Source organism: Parambassis ranga, chromosome 8 (genome assembly GCF_900634625.1).
Source record: "Parambassis ranga chromosome 8, fParRan2.1, whole genome shotgun sequence".
NCBI lineage: Eukaryota > Metazoa > Chordata > Actinopteri > Ambassidae > Parambassis > Parambassis ranga.
In genome coordinates, this window is record NC_041029.1 from 1,013,146 (window position 1) to 1,033,096 (window position 19,951).

The 19,951-nt window shown below is 41.4% G+C and overlaps 1 protein-coding gene across 1 annotated transcript in view; it reads left to right on the plus strand.

The window, feature by feature from the left end:
• Positions 1-17,003, plus strand: part of baiap3 (BAI1 associated protein 3) — a 35,324-nt gene extending 18,321 nt beyond the window's left edge. Inside the window, exons 7-34 of the mRNA XM_028412109.1 lie at positions 1,973-2,039; positions 2,238-2,451; positions 2,610-2,654; positions 4,066-4,143; positions 4,553-4,658; positions 4,739-4,846; positions 4,929-5,021; positions 6,028-6,131; positions 6,209-6,326; positions 6,501-6,625; positions 7,349-7,439; positions 9,156-9,212; positions 9,312-9,409; positions 9,522-9,573; positions 9,682-9,833; positions 9,936-10,059; positions 10,591-10,731; positions 10,847-10,942; positions 11,191-11,406; positions 11,485-11,553; positions 11,641-11,720; positions 13,746-13,854; positions 15,681-15,752; positions 15,833-15,916; positions 16,088-16,208; positions 16,291-16,414; positions 16,488-16,693; positions 16,864-17,003. Of these exons, the coding sequence (XP_028267910.1) occupies positions 1,973-2,039; positions 2,238-2,451; positions 2,610-2,654; positions 4,066-4,143; positions 4,553-4,658; positions 4,739-4,846; positions 4,929-5,021; positions 6,028-6,131; positions 6,209-6,326; positions 6,501-6,625; positions 7,349-7,439; positions 9,156-9,212; positions 9,312-9,409; positions 9,522-9,573; positions 9,682-9,833; positions 9,936-10,059; positions 10,591-10,731; positions 10,847-10,942; positions 11,191-11,406; positions 11,485-11,553; positions 11,641-11,720; positions 13,746-13,854; positions 15,681-15,752; positions 15,833-15,916; positions 16,088-16,208; positions 16,291-16,414; positions 16,488-16,693; positions 16,864-16,967 (3,054 nt within the window). The 3' untranslated portion in view covers positions 16,968-17,003. The remainder of the gene's footprint in view (positions 1-1,972; positions 2,040-2,237; positions 2,452-2,609; positions 2,655-4,065; positions 4,144-4,552; positions 4,659-4,738; positions 4,847-4,928; positions 5,022-6,027; positions 6,132-6,208; positions 6,327-6,500; positions 6,626-7,348; positions 7,440-9,155; positions 9,213-9,311; positions 9,410-9,521; positions 9,574-9,681; positions 9,834-9,935; positions 10,060-10,590; positions 10,732-10,846; positions 10,943-11,190; positions 11,407-11,484; positions 11,554-11,640; positions 11,721-13,745; positions 13,855-15,680; positions 15,753-15,832; positions 15,917-16,087; positions 16,209-16,290; positions 16,415-16,487; positions 16,694-16,863) is intronic.
• The last annotated feature ends 2,948 nt before the right edge of the window (positions 17,004-19,951 follow it).

The window sequence follows — 19,951 nt, forward strand, 5'->3', positions numbered from 1 at the left end:
CACCTGCTTAAACATTTGGAGAAATTGAATGGTTAAAGCATGTCCACACACACAATGTAAGGAGAACTCAAGGCACCTAACACCTGTCAGTGACTTTATTTGGAAGAAAGCCTTCAATTTGCTGGGGAGCATTAAATATGGATTGAAAGGTCATGTGGTCTGATGAGTCCAGATGGAACCTGTTCCAGAGTGATGGGGGGATGAAGTCATGCCTAGTGGGGACACTGATATAATCTGGGATTGCTTCAGTTGGTCGGGTCGTTTATGATATTGGCTGAATATACTGAATGACCATCAATGGAATGGCCGTATTCCAAGATGACAATGTCAGGATTCATCAGACTCAAATGTGTCAAATGTTGTCAAGATGCTGTCAAAGCTAAAGGCAGTTCAATGAAATATTAGAGTGTGTAATGCTTTTTTTGGACAGTGTTTGGCTGAATAAGAGTTTTGTTTGTTGTTGTATTTTGTATACATTTTAAAGGATTAGACAACATGCAGTCAGACAAAATGTTAGCCCTCTGTGAATATATCTTTCTTCTAAATATTTCGCACATTCTCTTTCTTTCTCACTATGTTGGTCTTTTAGTAAATTTGGTTGAAATTATGTCAGGGTTTCGTTTTCCATAACTCTGTGACCAAAGAGCACTGGTTTAGCTTCTTCTGACCACATGGCACTATCCTAGTGTGTGTCTCTAGCATACGTCAGTCTGTCTTGGAGGTGTCTTTGCTGCTAGGTTTTTCTTGGTCTGTAACATGGCAGTCCATTCCTGTGCAGGACTCTAGTGACTGTCTTCTCTGACTCTTCAGGTCCAGACTTGGTTAAATCCTTCACTAGTGTCTCTGCAGTTGTTCTCTCTCACTAGTTTTCTTTACATAGTCTTACAAATGTTTTCCTACCAATCCTTACAAGCGTAAGTTGACGTTTACAAGGTCACTCAGTTCAAGCATAGAATACATAGTATCATGGCATAACAGTGATTTGAATTACGGCTGAACACAGAGGACAGTTCTTAAGTGGGCTAATAATATTGACCCTGGTAGTTTTTGCTTTGTGCAACCAAAAATAATTACTGATTAAAAAAATGTCATGGTAGAAATACTGTGTTAAAACAGTAAGGTGACAACCAGGTGAGAGGACCCAAATGCAGAACTAAGAAAACAGGAACACAGTCCATCCAGGCATCAGTACAAAAGGGGACTTAGCAAAATCAGAAGCAAAGTCCAAAAAAACAGGTAGTCAAGCTAAGGCAACAATGCAGAAGGCATATATATATATATATATATATATATATATATATATGTGTGTGTATATATGTGTGTGTACGTATATGTGTATATATATATATATATATATATACATATATATATGTGTGTGTAAAAAATCAAAAAGGTAATATTTGTGGAGTTTTTTAATATTTACTCACATAGCTCTAACACCTCTGGGATTGGGCCTAAGACTGCATGCTGCTGCATTGCAGGACTCTAGAAAATCTTTAGAGGTTCAAACAAACAAACATTGTCCACATAACCAGCTGTAATACAAAGGGGGGGAAAGACACGGTAAATACCTACTGTCATTGTTCTTTCAGTCAGGATCTTATTAGAGGTCACAGAGTTCAGTGACATCTCTAAAGCCTCAGAGGTGTAGCCACAGGTACTGGTCTTTTCTCCTGCTGACAGTCTGAACTCTGCAGTAGTAATAAAGTGAAAGCATGGCCCGGAGAGCCACAACTGGAGAGCACTGATGGCCTTAAAGATGTTTTTAGAGTTGCTACATATCAGAGCTTCAGTTTGTGTGATTGTTTTCCTGACTGCCAGGGACCCTTATATAATCCTGTTAAAACCTGTGAGGCCTTTGGAAATGGCGGTGCAGAGAGACTTCCACAGTATAAGTACTCTACAGTGCAGGCTGGAGATAATGTTTTGGAATTCTTTTATTAACTCTGTCTGTAAATTCTTTCTTCCACAGCGAGCCAGTTTCTCCTTAAGGGTTTCTGTTATGAAAGCTAAGAATCTGATGGCCAAGGATGCAAACGGTGAGAACTTTCAAGGATGAAATTCTTTCTGATGGAGAGCTTTGCTCTCAGCAATACCATGAGATTGAAAAGACTTTGATAAGTAGTAAATGTTGAAATGATTCATCTTCCTTTAGCTTTAGTTTGAAAGGCTTTTTGACTGACACATGCAGGTTTTAGCAGTGTGGCTGATAAATATGTGAAACATTGGCCTGCCAGGGTACAGCGACCCCTACTGCATGCTGGGAATCCTGGTAGGTCAGAGTCCTCGCGAGACAGATGAGAAGAAGGAGAGGAAGTTCAGCTTCAGGAAGAGGAGGGAGAAGCTGGAGAAACGCTCCAGCACCAAGGAGGTGTTACCCGCCAGGTGCATCCAGGTCACCGAGGTCAAACCTGAGACTCTCAACCCGGTGTGGGACGAGCACTTTGTGTTGTGAGTAAAAGACGAACTTTCTCAAAGTTCTGGTGATATAGTGTGTCACACACAGGGTTCACACTGATCTGTTGTGTGTCATTTCTGTGAGAACAGATAATGTTACTCATGAAGAAAACGATGATTTCATTAATCATTTTGTTCTGTTTTTGTTTTAGTGAAATAGATGATGTTCACAACGACCTCTTACATCTGGATATATGGTAAGATCCTTATTCAAGCATGTTACATTTGATTGACAGCTTTCACACATCCATCAGGTTTGTGTTGTTTATAATGGCAGCAGAAAGGAGGGTCATCATAGTGGCTTTTTGAAAGGGTCAAATAATTTTCCCTCCCCTCTAAGTTAAGTCTTTTGATTTATTCCACACAAGTGTGTTGGAGGTCTGTGGGGACTAGAGGCTACAGGGGACATATCCATGTTAGATGATTATTCTACATTAATCTGCTTAAATATCTGATCAATATCTTGACATCTTCATATGTTTGGGCCAACAATCAAAAATCCAATTTTCTTTAATGAATCCATTACTGATATTGGATATCTGGATGTTGATAAACAGATGGCACATCTGATAATGGTGTTGATCCATGTGGCTGATCCATTCAGTTCACTTCTATGTGCCAACAGCACGCAAAGCATGCTGGTAGGTTACCATATTTTCAGGTGCGACTTATATATGAAAAAATATACAATTAGTTATCCTTGTGTCCTGAAGTCCCATTACAAATATAATGGCAGCTGTTCTGTTCCTCTCCTGACGGTTCTCTTCCACCTCCAGCTTGTCCACACTTTGCATTCCGGGCATAGGTGATGCATGTGGATGATATGCCGCTAATTCCAGACAGCTATATGAGCGCACAGTAGTCTGCCTTTTACTCATTTATAGGATGTTTATAGGAGTTTCTGTGCGGTGAAGCTCATCATTTCTCTGCTTGAGGACTTGTTGAAATGAGTGTGTCTCACTCTGAATGCCCTGCAGCCGCACCACTTAAGAGGAAGTCAAGAGGCAACGTTACGCTAAAAACGTAGTGATTTACGCTGGTCTGCTGGTGCGGCTAATACTCCGGGGCGACTTATCTATGGTTTTTTCTTCTTCATTACGCATTTTTTGGCTGGTGCAACCTATAGTCCAGAATATATGGTAGTTTTTAACAGACACGCATAAAGCAACAACATGGAGAGAGCACAAGAATCGTCTGTACGTAGTATTCATGCTTGCAGCACCTACTTTATTTAACACTTACTAGCAACATGTGTAAAGGAAAGAATCAGTTCAGTGAATAAAACATTCAAAACATCCTTAGTAAGTCCTTTTTCAACAAAAGAACAAATACAGGATTCACTTGTTTTATTATTTTGCATATTTCTCAAGCTTTTTGAATCTTTTACATTCACTGTAGTAGATATAATAATAAGACCTCGGACCATTGATTAGTCCATGCTTTGTCAACATTGTTCTGCCTCTGCTGCAAAGTGTATTGATAAAAGATGAGTAGGCTGCTGTCCTTGCTACCTAGGGCCTTGACTGTGGATCTATTGTTGACCAGTGGTAATGAAGCCTGTGGAAATGAGCAGGTGAAATAACTTGTGAATGATCTCCTGTCCTACAGGGATCACGACGATGACGTGTCTGTTGCTGAGGCCTGCAAAAAGCTCAATGAAGTCAGCGGACTTCGAGGGATGGGCAGGTAGAAGAAAGCTTGTAATTGTTTGTATTTTTTTCATCTGCAGCTGATTGACAGGTTCTGATTGGGGCACAATTGTTAAGTAATCCATTTAGTAAAAACAGATGAGTCATTCAGTCTGTCAATCAAAGGGGTCATTTGCATGTGAAGTTGCAGTTCGTGAATGAATTCATCTGAACTATCTACAATTGTCGAAAAAGCTGCCACAAGCTTGTTAATTTTACAGGATCATTTGTCCTTTGAAAGGCAATTCACAGAAAAGCCAATAAAGCTGTGCACACAGAGCAGTTCAGCCGGGTCACAGTGAGACTAATAAATAGCAGACACATCTAATGAAAATCTGAGAATGTCAATCATAGCCAAGGGACCAACGAAGCAAAACCCTGTGTGGAAAATTATGCAATTTTCTCAGGTATTTTAAGCAGATTGCAAAATCTGTGCGTTCCAATGGATCTGCATCATCGGGGTCCGAGGAGAATGCCGACGACTTCCTCGGATGCATCAACATCCCTTTGAACGTAAGCAGAGATGAACTAAATACACAGAGAAAGTCTCTCCTTGAAGTGTGTCATTAATCAGGCCGGTTTCATTTCTGCAGGAAGTCCCTGTTGTCGGATACGACACATGGTTCAAGCTCGAGCCGCGATCAAGTGCGTCTAAAGTTCAGGGAGAATGTCACCTGATCCTGAAGCTCTTCACCTGCCAGGTAGTTTAAGTGCAGCTATCATTTGTAGAACAGTATGTATGATGATGTAAAACGTGTGTGTCATATTTATTTTACTACACAGCGAGACACAACTCTGTCAAAGAAGGACACAAACGTCTCTATTCACAAGAAACTGCTGAGTCAGATTGTGGAGTACGAGCACGCTCACGTTAAGGTCAGTTCTCTGCACCAAAACCAATATTAGACACGCCTAATAAGCAGGTGAACAGGTGTAGCTAATGGCATGGTGCTAACAGGTACATAGCTAGTCAGCCATCTACCAAAATATATAATAACTAATATATAGTGTCAGAAAATGTGTAATCGCAGAAGAGAACTGCTGCTCATTATGCTGAGTTTGATGTGAAGTAATTTTACTAGGCTTATTGGACCGGATAGTAGATACGATGAATTGATCATCAGCAGGTGAACGGACCTCTTTGCTGGAGCATTCAGGTGTGTGTTAACACAATGACAAGAGGGAAAGACATGAACAATGGTGTCACTACAGGCCTCACTGAGCATGCTCAGTGTTCATGTGACAGCACAAGAAGAGGACTGAACAAGTTTGTTTGTTTGAAGGGTGGCACATGGACGCAGGACTGAGGTTCACAACACTTGTGAAAAATGTCCTATGGACACATGAAACCACAGTGGAGTTGTTTCCCGTAATGGACAGCACCATAACATATCAGCACAAACACCCCATAACAAGTGTCAGTCATAGTGGAGCAAGGCTGATGATTTGGACACCTTGCAGTCACTGAGTCTACCATCAGCTCTTCTCTATACCCAAGTATTGTATGTGAGGACATCTGTCTGACAGTTAAGGCCTGGTGGAAACTGGGTCATACAACAGAACAATGATCCAAAGCACAGCAGTAGACCAATAGACCAAATTTCCACTGCAACGAATCATGGGATAGATGCAGGGCTTCTCCATTTAGCCTCATTATATAAATAATTACACAGTGTGATGTGAACCCATAGAATTTGGAGAGGATGTACTTACCATGACTGTGTTTTGGAAAACTTTGAACAAAAACGTAATATATAATATATATAGAACAGGATATAAATGGCGCTCTCCTGCTGTTGTAAAGGTATTTACTGCACCATCACCAGTGCAGTAGCTGCAGATTAGTTCCACTTTAAAATCACATTTCTGGTTGTGATTATAGAGAGAGCCATACAACTGGAATGGGCAGGTTTCTCCTCCAGCATGGACTGTGCTAACTCACCATGCTGTGCAAACTGATCTCTCACCTCTCCAACAGGCAATTATGTGAGTATTAATGGTGCAATAACATTGATCAAATCAAATACGAAAGGTGGAAGGTGCACGTTGTACTTTTCCCGCAGCCGCTGGCAGTGCTACAGCAGCCACCATCGGACCCAGAGGGTGTGCTACTCCCTGCTGCTGCGCCTCCTGAGGACCATCGATGCAGAGTGGGACCCTCCCGCCGTGAGGGGTGACCTGGTAGGTTCTCTACCAACCACCTCCCAGTAATGGAAAAACAAAAACAAAAAGCTTTCATCATCTAGGAACAGTCACCTCATTAGCACAGCTCCTCACTGACATTCATCAAGGTTTTTGGTTCAGCCAAAAATGTCTCACAGCTGAAGCTATAACTGAGAGCTTTCCTGTGTCCAGGAGAGGCAGCTGTCAGACAGCTTCAGGCTGTACACAGAGCACTGCCTGTGCCTGATGAAGAACATGCGTCAGGTTTTCCCCTGCACCAGCGCCGCTGCCATTACACGCTACGAGCTCATGCTGAGGTAAAGTCACACCGCCATCACATCACGCTGCTGCGGCCAACCTTTTCACCGCACACACAGAGACTCACACTCTGTGTTGGGTTAATGCTCAGAAATAACTGGATCATTTCTCATTACTCATGTCCAAGGATATTTATTCCCCAGCATACTAAAACTTTAGCACCTATTTTGTTAGCATATTAGCACATTTTGATCCTTATACAGTATCTATACTACTGTATGAAACCATCCCACTATTAAAATCCTGTCATACACATTGATAGAGGGCATAACACAGTCATTTAAATCTGAAAGGACATGTGCAAATGTAAAAAGTAACATTTCTTTGTACATGTGAAACTTTCACAGAGACCATGAATATTCACTCTCGTGGAATCTCATGGAAATCCACACATTCTAATTTTTAATTCACGCCTCGCTCCTGGTTACCATCAAACAGAAGGAGGACGTTTGAGCACGTATAAAATGAGCTAATTATCAGAGTTTGGAGGAGTCTTTTTATAGAAACTTCTGCAGTAAGAAGTCAAGCTCTGCCCAGTGATCAGCACCTCAAGGGACATTTTTTTCTGAGAAACACACACAGAGTGACTCACCTAGCAGTTAAAGTTGTATCTCTCCTCTCCTGCATAGACTGAAATGACTATGCTTTAGCTTTTATAGTTATTTATTTCTAAGTCTTACTGATGTACAGGTATTGTAATTGGCTGTTTGCTGTCTCATCAGGGGGTTTGGCTACATGCAAAACATGCGGGCATTCAAGACTGTGTGTCCTCTTCGAAATGAACTGCATTTGGACATCACCACAGCTGTCAAGGTAACAGCGAGAGCAGTGAGTTCTGCAACTAAAGGTGCTGTGCTGTATCAGAACAAATACAGAGTGCTGCAGGATCTGGCCTGGAAATTACATACATTGTAGGAATCCCTTTATTCAGGAATAACATTAAAAATGTTGATGACTCATTATGCCACAGCTGACTAATACTAAATCTGACTCAAGCTTTCTGTTTTTACTGGAGAAGCCAACAGCTTCTAATGGAGGTCTCATTCCTGCAGTGTTCCTGAGTGCTGCAGGAATGAGACCTCCATTAGAAGCTGCTAGTGTTGTGGCACTTCCAGAGTCAGTCGTCCCTCTCCTCAGTTCACATGGGGCGATATTCCTCACCTGCAGCCCCACTTTCTTGTGAGATCTCTAAAGACTCCATGTTAGTACATGCTGCCTTTGGGATCAGTTTTTAGAAAGAACAACCTGTACTTTCACTTTGCAGATGACAGCCAAATATATCTTTCTGGTAGGGCTGGGCGATATTGCATTGAAATCAAAACCACGATTAATTGCCGCTTTGTCCTCGATCATCCGTTATTGTGCCCGGCGCCAAAAGGTGTAGGTGTGTGTGTGTGTGTGTGTGTCGGGATGCCGAAGGTTCGAACCCAAGACCTCTTGCTCCCAAGCCACTGATAATCCCACTGCACCACAAAACACATGATTAATCACCACATACATTGCATTGGTTACTGGGCATAAATGTCAGTTTCGATATATTTTTGATTAATTGCCCAGCCCTACTTTCTGGTAAGTCTGTAAGAATCTGTACAGTTCCTGTTTAGCAGAAAAACTTGCATGGCAACCTCACATATTGGATGACTGTGCTGCTGGGCTTACAACCAACAAGCCACTAAACATCTAGGGCTGACTTTTGACAGTGCTGTGCAATTTGAAAATCAAGAATCTCTGTTACCAAAACTGGTTTCTTCCAGGTGAGATTCCTGGCCAAGATCTTTCAATGAAAGACTTTGAGAAGGTTGTTCAGGTTTTAACTGTAATATTGTTACTGTCTTTACATGGAAACAGAGCAAACACTACAGCTGCAGTTACAAAAGATGCAGAACATGAATGTGTGAACACTTGATGCTGATTTTTACACAATTTCCTGATTTTGTTCTTTATCTTAATATTATAATGAACCCTCTTTTTACTGTCTGCCTTGATTTTAAGGTTTTACTACTTATTGTCAGTTTAATGCTGCACAAAACAGCTGGAAAGTGGAGTTCAGCAAGAATGATTCTTTGGCTTTGTAAACGTGTTGGCCAATGTGGAAGTTAGCAACTCATGAACAAAATTCCAATAGAAAGACTTGTGTTTTAGTAGGGTTTTAGATATCTTACGGGTTTGAGCTGTACTACTCTGGACAGGGAGTCCTTTATATCTTGCTCTGGGGAGACATCCACCAGCAACTAGCTGACCTACTTTCTCTGGTGGTGTCTGACTGGTGCATGACTCCACATAAGTTGTGTGTGTGCATTTAAAACCTTTAATGTGGAGTCAGTATAATGAGGTCACAAGCTACATGACACCTCTTCCATCACCGAGCAGATATCTTGATAGCGAGGAGAGGTTAGGAGGAAATAATGCAATATATTTACACTACAGCAGACTGATGACCTGCAATTATAGCTGCCAAAGAGGGCAAAAAGCACATCTACATATGAATGCTAATGCTAACCTTTAACCCATGTTTTCTGATTTGAACAGAAAGGAACAGCTGAGTGGTACGAGAACCTAATTGCTCAGTATAAACCAGAGGATGGGGTAAGTTTACAATGATGATTTATGTACTCTAATTATAGATTAGTTCTAATCATCGTACTGACTGTGTCATGAGGATTGATAGCCAGCATGTTTATGCAGACTTTGGAGGAGCAGCTGAAGAAGCTGGTGCAGGTGATTGATGGCGTGTGTGCAGACGTGCAGAGAGCCCAGAACATCTACAACAAACTCTTCTACAGGTTGTACATCTCAGGGGATTAAATAAAAAGCACACATGTTGAGCTGCTTGTCACAGTCCTGGTGATGTGTTTAGTACCTGGAGTGATGTCTTTTCAACCTTTGTTGTCACAGCGCAGTGAAAGTAGACTTCTTCAGCATATCGTACAGACAGCTGGAAAAACAGGTGCGTCTTTGAAAGTGAAGTGAAAGTCGTTGGCAACCGTCGCGAAGTCATTGCTTATTGTTGATGCCAACTTTAACCCTGGAACTTTAACGCTGTTTGATCTGACAGGTAGCTGATGATGTAAATGTAGCAATGGAGCGGGTGTGTGGGACTCTGGAGCAGGAGAGCTCCAGACTGACTCAGACAATGGGAGAGACCATCTTTGAACTTTACATGTCTCTGAAAATCCTCAAAGGCTTTCGGGAGTTTCTTCCTCTCAAGTCAGTTTGACTCTAATGATAATGTTCATATAGCAGCATCGTTCTCCTCAGAATCTACTAAAGAAGGTTGCTGTCGTCCTTCTGTCCTGTCCGTCCTTGCAGGGATGCCAAAATGCTGGCCCTGACAGGCTTTCATAACTGGTTCAAGTCCTCCATTCATAAGTGGCTTCAGATCATTCATGACAGATCCTGTGACAGGATCCGACAAGCAGTGGACACAGACAAGGTGAGACACTGCAAACAATATACAACACTGTGAAGATAATCTTGTTTATGATATGATTGGAATGTAATAGTAGTATTAGTAGTTTGTCATAGATTATTGTTTATGCATGTCTTTCTTTGATTTGTTTAGTCATATTTTAGTTATTGTCTTTTTATTTCTTCTTTCTTTCTGTTATTTTTTTTTAACTTGATTTTTCTCATTTTTTAATTAGTTGTTTTGAGCTGTCTGCATTTTTCCATTGTTTTCTTTTCCTTATTCACATAAGTGTTTGTGTATTTTTTTATTTCTCTATTTCTATGATTATTTACATCTTTCTTTCTTCCTTCTTTTTTTTACACTTTGGTGGGCAGTCCTACCCTCAGCCTAAAGCCCACAGCTTATTTTGGTCTGATCATCCACCTCTCACAGGCCTGTCTTACAACACAGCATTTAAATGATCTCCTGCTAATGTTCTGTAACTGTACTCACTGTAGAGAGACTTATTGATGTCAGTAAAGTTCCATCAGTGTTGTGTGTGTGTTGTGTGAGCAGCTCCAGCCTGTGCAGCAAGCCAAACACAGTTCCTCAGCAGTGGAAGTGACAGCTTGCTTCAGCCAGGTACGCGAGATCTGGCACCAGCTGGCCTGGCCAGACTCTGCGGGGGCCTTCATCTTTGTCACCCGTCTGACAGACGTGAGTGCCACTTCACACTCACAGACTCATATCCGGCACCCATACAAACCCTGCACTGAGAAGGTCTACAGTAAACACATGCAAAGTAACACCAAGCGATTTTCATCCACGGCAGAATTTCTGCAGCGAGGCTGTGTGCTACTCGGAGATGATGACACGCAAGATTGAGAGGAACCAGCTGGGCCGAGACCACAAGAGCTTCACAGTGCAGGTATTGCCTGTAGCAAGGCAGAACTTGAGGAGGGCACGCATTGACGTCAAACATGTCAGCAAGTGTTCTCCCTGGCAACACAAAGGGCTCAGCAGGAGAGCAGATATGTGTACACACAAAAACAAAGCCTGGTATCAATCATTTATGCCCCATCCCTCCATTCTCTGTAGCCCTGCTTCTTTTCCTACTTTTTTCTCCACCTCCTTCCTCTGTTTCTCCTCTTCTGCTCCTCCTCGCTTTCGCGCTAGCTGTGCATTGCCCTGAACAACACGGAGCATGTGCGGGTTTTCCTGGGTCACCTGCCCCGTGACCTGGACTGGCAAGGCGTGGAGCGGGCCATGGAGGAGTCCTGTGGGGTGGAGGGGAAGGAGCAGGTCTACAAAGCTCTCAACGGGCAGCTGTTCAACGTGGACCTGGACCTGCATAGGGAGGCCAAGCGCCTCATCTCACTGCTCACTGACAAGGTGAACACACAGGTCTAAAAATTCACAGACGTTCACACATGACACCCTCAGGCCAACAAACTTATTGTTACTGTGCAGATGCTGCCTGAGCTGCGGAGGTATATCCAGCACATCAGCCTGTCTCCAGACTCCATCAACAACGACGACGTAAAAAGCACTTTTTGTCCAACATTTTAAACCCTTTATCAGAGGTGTGTCATCCCTATTGTTTATGTAATGTATGGGTTCTTTCAGGCTGTGTCTCCCCTCATGAAGTACTTACAAGACACTATGGTCATCCTTACTGACAAACTTGTAAAGGAAAATCTGGCCAGGTAAGACACTCATTTATTTTACTGAAGAAAAGGCAAAACAACTGCAGCTTAAATACTAATGCCATAGATATAGAGGAGGAAAAAAGTAGTGATGAAAATCACTGCCATATTAGTAAGGTCAGTTTCTTAATTAAATGGACCATTATGTGAATGTAAACAGTGTTTATGTATCTGAAAAGAAGACATAAATGTGTACATGTAAATTGTTTTCTTCTGCTCCTCCTTGCTTTGGATTTTGACTTAAAAACTCATAGAATCTTATAAACATACAATATGCTTTTTTATTTCATCTTAATATATTGTTGGTGCCAATTGTATGCAAACAAAATGCACTTTAATGTGACTCAACAAAGCCAGCATCTTGTACAAGAAGAGGCTGGATGCACAGCAAATATAGTGCAGTGTATGCAGCGTGTATTGATAAACTCCTGGGCTTGTTCTTGTTAAAAGAAGATGCTGCATCGATGACAGGGAAGATGATGTCTGATCATCTCTATTAACTATAGAGATGTTAAAATAATTCAACATTCCTACACTGTATGGAATTAGATTTAGCCATATTCAGGTCTGGAAAGTTTGGAGAAATTTAATCTATTTTCCCCCCAGACTATTCTGTTCACTAAAATGTAACATGGACATGAATGACATTATAGCTTGGATGTATGCTATCCCCCTCTGGGACATTTCCTCTTTGAAACAATTACATCAGTGAGGAATCTTCCACAATCTGAGTGTGAAGTGAGCCATAACTAATCTATCCCAGATCAAAACAGATTCACTCATATTATCTTGACCAAATGTGATGCTAATGCACCCCAAACATGAATAAAACATGGTGAGCAATAAAGCTTTCCTAGGTTTACTATGCTTACCTTTTCAACTCGTAAATACTGCTCCACAGGCTTTTTAATCTTAAAATTACAATGAATTTACTGACAGCTTCTCACACCTATGTTGACATATTTATGTTGTACTTGGATATATATGGGTATATTTTGGTCTATATCGATCAGTCAACCAACTTATTGTCACAGGGAACTAGAGCTCTCACCGTTTTTGTGGTGTGGGTATTACTCGATTTCTAGCACATACAGAAAGTTTGCTTGCATCACCTAAACCTACACCAGGCTGTCTTTGTGCATACAGCTTTCATTGGTTGCTCAAATTTGTGCACAGTATTAACTCGATCGCATTTGCACACGCACAACTTCCGTTGGTTGAGCACATAGTTATGTGTGCATGAACAGATGGATTTTTTATACATTTATTTGCATAATAAACATCTACCTAATTCTACCTAAAATTAGAAAAGTAGGAACTCATTACAATACATTCAATCTGTCTACTAATTTACATACCTGGATCCTTGTATAACGGCCTTGTTTTCTTGCATATATGTTACCAGTAAGCACAAAGACTTGACATTTTAATCTAGCAGTACAACAACAGTTTGTAATAAAAGTGCACTTTCATTATCATAGTGTCACAGTAGTAAAATGTTTCAGGCTTTTAATTAAGCAGGGTGAATGTTAAGTAGCTAATTCCCATTCTGAGTCATAATTGTGCCACTTTCTTGACAATGATTTCCACTTAGTGTGTATGGGAGCGTGCCTTATTAAATCATATTTGAAAACATATACATATATATATGTGTGTGTATATATACATGTATATATATATATATATATATATATATATATATATATATATATATATATATATATATATATATATATATATGTATATATATATATATATATATATATATATATATATATATATATATGTGTATATATATATGTATATATGTATGTATATAGCAGCAGCAGGTGTAAGCTGTGATTGTGTCTCAATGTAAGCCTTACAATAATAACACCCCTCAGCACTTACACAACAAAGTATTCATTATGAAGCGGGTAGCTTTAAAAACATGCATAAGGCTTAGTGAGGGTTCAGGATGTAATTGGAAAAGCTGGTAAATAAAAACATATGTGTGGGCATCTCATTGTGTCTGCTGCCTGCCAGAGTTCTACAATGCATGTGGGAGCTGCTCCTGCGGATGATCCTGGACGCGGTCACAGAAAACAGGGGCGTCCAGGTGGAGTTTTACAACCGCTTCCAGTACACAGTGGAGGTCAGTCAGTCATTACACCGCACACGCTTTTCTACTTTCTAGTCTGATTGTGTGTCTGCAAAGAAGCTTTTAAAGACACTTGTCTGCTCTGTAAAGATCATCATCACTGCTGTTATCTGCATTCTTTAATTATCTCTGCGTGATTGCTGTCGTGCAGTCGTTAGCATACATCAGATATTCATGAAGTAGTTCGGTGCCAGAGTGAGTTGCCTTGTGAATGACAATGTGAAAATCTGCTGTGTATTGTATTGCCAAATTAATCAGCTGGTAGGGGACGTGAGAGGTTTGCATGAAAAGTCATGGCATGCCACACAGGTAGGCAGAGTTTGGCAGACAGATCACATTTCTCTTTTCATACTGTTTAATAGTAATAATGATACATTTTATTCATAGGTGCCTTTAGAGACTGTTAATGGCACCTTAATGCATAATATAACTGAAGGTGTCAATTGTAAGTCAGAGACTGTCAGGTTAAAGAGAGGTACTGTTAGGTGTCATCAGTGTATAATTGGTGATTCCAAATTTTCGTAGGGTATGGCCAAGGGGCATGACATTGGTGGGGACCTATGACTCCAACAGAGTTTAACCCTTCCTGCACCCAATGAGAATCTGCTTGGGGACCAAATTATTGGTGGGGACACGTCCCCTCCATGCATGCTAAAACTACGCCCTTGCCTGGATGTTCACTGAGGGCAGGAGTAGTTGTGCCTAGGGAAATCCACCACCAGCTCCTTGGTTTTACCCATGTTGATCTGGAGACAGTTTCCGTGGCACCAGTCTACAAAGTCCTGGATAAGTCCTCTATACTCCCTGTCATTCTCGTCTGTGATGAGTCCGACTACCGTAGAGTCATCAGAGAATTTCTGTAGATGACAGTTGGGTGAGAGGTGATTGAAGTCTGTAGTGTAGAGTGTAAAAAGGAAGGAAGTAACAGTTCCATGTGGAGCTCCCATGCTGCACATGACCACGTCAGACACACAGCCCTGTAGCCCTCACAAACTGTGGTCTGTTAGTCGAGTAGTATCCAATATGTGAAAGGGTGATCCACCCCTGTCTGCACCAGTTTGTCCCCCAGGAGAGTGGGCTGGATGGTCGCACTGGAAAAATCAATGAACATGATCCTCACAGTGCTCCCATCTTTCTCCAGGTGAGAAAGAGACCTTTGTGGGTCCTAATCCAGTGTTCATACTGGGGATAATTTATGTTGAGTTATCAGTGGTGCCGTGTGAGTTAACATGAACAATACAGTCTATCTATAGAGGCGTTCCAAGGATCCCCCACCTTTAGAAGGAAAACAATTTGCTACTGTTTATTTCATATTGTGATATCTGACAGTGGGTGGTGGTGCAGAGGTTAGCACTGTTACTTCACAGCAAGAATCCTGGTTCAATTCTGATTGAGGCTTTTCTGTGTGGAGTTTGCATGTTCTTCCTGTGCTAATTTATTCTAAAGATGTGCTTGTTACAATCAACTGGAGACTGTAGGTAGGTGTAAGTGTGAAAGGTTGTTTGTCTGTGTATGTTGCACTGTGACGGACTGTAGATAGCTGGGTTAGGCTCCAGCCCCCCATGACCCTGTGGACAAAGTGGGTTCAGATGATGGATGGATGGATATCGAACAGCTGGGATGAAGATTTCAAATTTTAGGCCAACATATTAGTAAGCTGCGAGACAGCTATGAGTAATCACCATGTGTGTGCCATAGGTGCATGAAGCATGCAACTCTGTCAAACGGATTGTACAACACAAATATAGGTGGGAAAACCTCAGGGGTCCCTGGATCACTGGTGCTATTCTATTCCCATGATTTTACCTTACATTGTACAGACCCTGTTGCAGTTCTTCCATGCTAAGGGAGAAGGCCTTCCCCTGGAAGACATGAAGAGCGGAGACTACAAGGTGGGATGTCTTTTGATGAGATTTATGTCCTCTTATCCAGCATGTGATTCATCTCTCTCCCTTTCTGATTCTGTTTTTAGGTATTGGATGAGGAACTCAGGCTGAATAAATGTTCCTCCTTTGAGCTGATTGAACAGTACTATCTGGAGAAGATTTCCCACCAGGTGCGTTTCAACTCACTAGACTAGACTGACAATCTCATTTATCCCCATAAATTGGCAGAGTGGTATCGATTGGACAGCACAACACTGTCTTTGTTTTACCTCTGATTGGAAAGCTGCAGCTTTAAGTATTTGTGTCATTTATTTGAGGGATAAACGTGCTGTTTCTTGCAGAAAACACTCAAACACACACGTTTTGGTCGGATCAGTGTGAAGTGCTACTACGATGCTCCGGAGCAGAGACTGACTGTGGAGATTCTGCACGCTGCAGATATTATTGCACTGGATGCCAATGGTAAAAATGCAAAAGGCTGAAATTAATGCAGGCTTTTTAAGGTACTTTTTAACTGTCACTCACTTTTCCTTATCTTTCTCAGGACTGAGTGATCCTTTCGTCATAGTGGAGCTCTGTCCTCACCACCTCTTTCCTCTGGCCAAGAGTCAGCGTACACAAGTCAAACTCAAGACGCTGCACCCAGTTTTCGATGAACTCTTTTACTTGTGAGTTTTGTTTCCCTCTCTTTGTGGCCCTGTACACAACATACATCTCATTGGCCTTGTTTCTGTCCTCCAGCCACGTCAGTCCTGAACAGTACCGACACAGGTTTGCCTGTTTGACCTTCACTGTGATGGACTATGACTGGCTGTCCACTAACGACTTCGCCGGCGAAGCCGTCGCTCCTCTCAGCGACTTCTGCTGGCCAGGGAGGCCAAACGCCTCAGCGGCCGGCAAGAGCGTCCAGCCTGTCATCCTGCACCTGTCTCGCAGTAAACCCAGCGGTACATATAGCTCCAGGCTGTATCAATTGTTTGTGTAATATTGATGGACCAGATGGGTATAGGTCTGGGTTTCCAATTACTTCTCTAATACAACATGAAAAGCCATTCTTGAGATTTTTGTGTCAGGTGTGGAAACTGTTTGTCTGTCTGTTTGCTGTCCCCCACTCCAGAGAAGCCAATCATGAGGATGCTGGAAGCCCGCATTGGAGACAGGGAGGCTCAGGAGTTTGTCCGCAGGCTGAAGGAGATTGAGAAGTCAATGGAAGAGGAGTGAGAGCTGTCAGCGCTGCCTGTTTTGGTGTTTTCCGACCACGTCTTGCAACATGTGCTTTTGTACTGGTACAATGTTTACAATATTTACATTTTTTCCAATGTATTGTTTGTTCAGTAATTATACCAAAAGGAAAAGATAAAAGGAAGACAGACAGATGGCTGTTTTCTATCTGGGAGATGAACATCCTGTCACTGTGCACCCCTATGCTGTCTGTTAAATTATATTTTAGAATTGAATGGATAGTTCCTCCTAAATGTTACTAGTCTATATTTTTTGTAATGAGGTAAATGTTATCTTTGTTGTATAATCTTTGATATGATAGATTTTAAAACTATTTTGTGGAAGTAGCTTACATATCCTATAGTAATCAGTCAAAGTCGAAATCTATACCTCAGATATGCTCAATAGTTGCAGGGGAGTTTAACAGGTGTTCAGAGACTTTTCACGTTTTTCACAGACACTGTGGAGGTTAATTGCCTGATCCACTTCATAATAGGCTATTGCGAACCAACAAACTGTTATGAGTAAGACATTGCTTTGGGGAGCTGCACTCTGTTTTAAGGCCAGTTAGACGGATCAGCAGCAGGGAGGCCTCATTCTGCCCCAAGGCACACACAGGCACAGCTCGGGTTCATTCAACTTTTCAGATTGCTCTTCACAAAGCTTGTGATGGGTCATTGAAGAGGCCAAAGATAGTGTTGCTTTATTGAACCTACTCCCCTCTCATGTCCGAGCGATATATAAAGAATAACCTGAAGATCAACAGAATTTAGAGTTCAGAGCTAAATGTCTTTGTCAAATGATACTGATTCAGCCTTTTAGTGGCAGGTAAACATCTGTGTTTTGCAGCATACCAGAACCTTAAAGCTGGGCTGTCTAAAATCACCCACTCACTTACTACTGCCTCACTACATGAGAAGTTCATCATAAGGGACATTAAGTAACTTTGAGCCTATCATCATTATGAAAGCTTTTAGACACTACTTGCATCATTTTCTTCGAGGTGTTGACTGCATCATTGCTTTTGCATAATACATGCTCCATCACTGCCATCCAAATAATGAGAACAGTACATAATGCTAATGAGACCAACAATTTTACTACTTTTTGTGATGCATTGTGGGATATAATGAGGGCCTATATATGAGATTTGATGAACCTTCTATACATTTGGCCAACACTACAAAATGACCAACACACTATGTAGGCCACTATGTAGCGATTAGGGGATGATTTCAGACACAGTGCTCGTGTCCGTCACAATGTTCCTGCTTTGTTGCATGCCTGTAGCCATAGCAACATGTACATCAATCATTTTTTAGGGGCCAGATAAAAGGAAAGTCTGCTTTTAGAGGAAGTTAGTACAAATTATATAATACAATAATCTTATTATACAGGTAAAATAAGGCACACTGGGATCAGTAATTCACAACTATGCTAATCAGTGTTAACTTCTCTGTCTGAGAAAATGGCTCTGTTATGTGGATAGTGCTAACACTGGCATGCGGGCTGGTCTACCAAGTTCACCAGTGTTAGCTTAGCATCTAGCTAAACAGGAGGTTTAGGTTTACAGTCCTGGAGTAACATAATTTTATATTTTATATAATGTACTGTGCTATATCAGAGGCGAGTGCATCCGTAGGTTGACAGTGTGATGTGTAAATTCCCTGAATGCTAGAAAGGGGGGACAGTCATTCCAAACTGTAGCTTTAACGCAGACTGTGAATAGACACAAAGAAATTCTGATGATTTAAAGGCAGAGAGTAGACCCCAAACACAACGCAGTACATGCCACAGTGAGGTTGGCTTTATGTCCAGATGTGGGAACTTCAAAAACATTTCAGAGGAAACACTGAGCTAATTGCAGCTAATGAGCTTGTGTAGTATTGGGAGAGTTCACAACAACCATCAAACATTACAAAGCCTTTGTTATCCCAACTTTCCACAGATGCAGGGTCATCATTGGCTTTCTGCATGGATGAACTCCAGACTTTTTATCATGCTTTGGAGCCCGATCTCCTGAGATAAAGACAAAAGGATAATAAACCTGTGCGGTGGCATAATTGCACTTAAGGGGCCTTTCTCTGCAGCATCTCTCATTGGCCTGAAGCATAATTCAACACTAGCTCTTGTCAGTCTCCCAAAGCTGTGTCAGTGACTGAAAGGTCAGGATCTTAAAGGAGTGGTGCACCTCAAAATCAAACATCAATATTTTAGTCATTTTAGTCCTCCACAATCCCCATCAGGGATTTAAATTTGCCGTTTCCTTCGCACCTTCAGACGCCTATACTAACACATACTAACAGATGTGTAGTGAGGAACTAACACTGTAGCAAGCACCAACAACATAGCACCAAACTCTTCACACCGACAGCATTCTGATAGTGATGTAGGTTTACAGTAGCTGCTTGTGTAGTGCTTTGTCGTTACCCTGTGGAGTTGTGAGGATGAAGCACTAAAAAAAAATTAAAAAAACATATCTATGCCTGGAGAGTGTGCTGCATTACAGGGAGTGTTCAGTTGCTTAAGAAGCCTTACCTAACCGGAGCGAGGGATTCTCTTAGTCCACCTGAACAGCACTTTTCTTTTTAAGATTTTTCAGGTAGAGTTAGCTTTAGAGGTCCTTGACGTTAATCATTATCCACCATCTGCACTGTTACCAGATTGTTACTGAATATAGGAGGGGTCGAAAGTAATAGTAATATATTGTCAGTAGAACCTGACCGATATTTCTGGGAGCAATACCAATATTTTGGTGGATATCCAATGTTAATATGGCTAGCTATCTTGCTGGGTAGTTGAAGCTATAGTTGACACTTTAACTATTAGCTAATATACACCTATGCTATTATATACAACACTGCTTAGAGGTTTTCAAATTGTCAATTTATTTACAAAAATATGACCCAAAATATCAGCTGAAGCCCTAACAGTAGAAGGAGAGAAGAGAAGTCAAAGGATAACCCAAGCAAACAAATGAAACA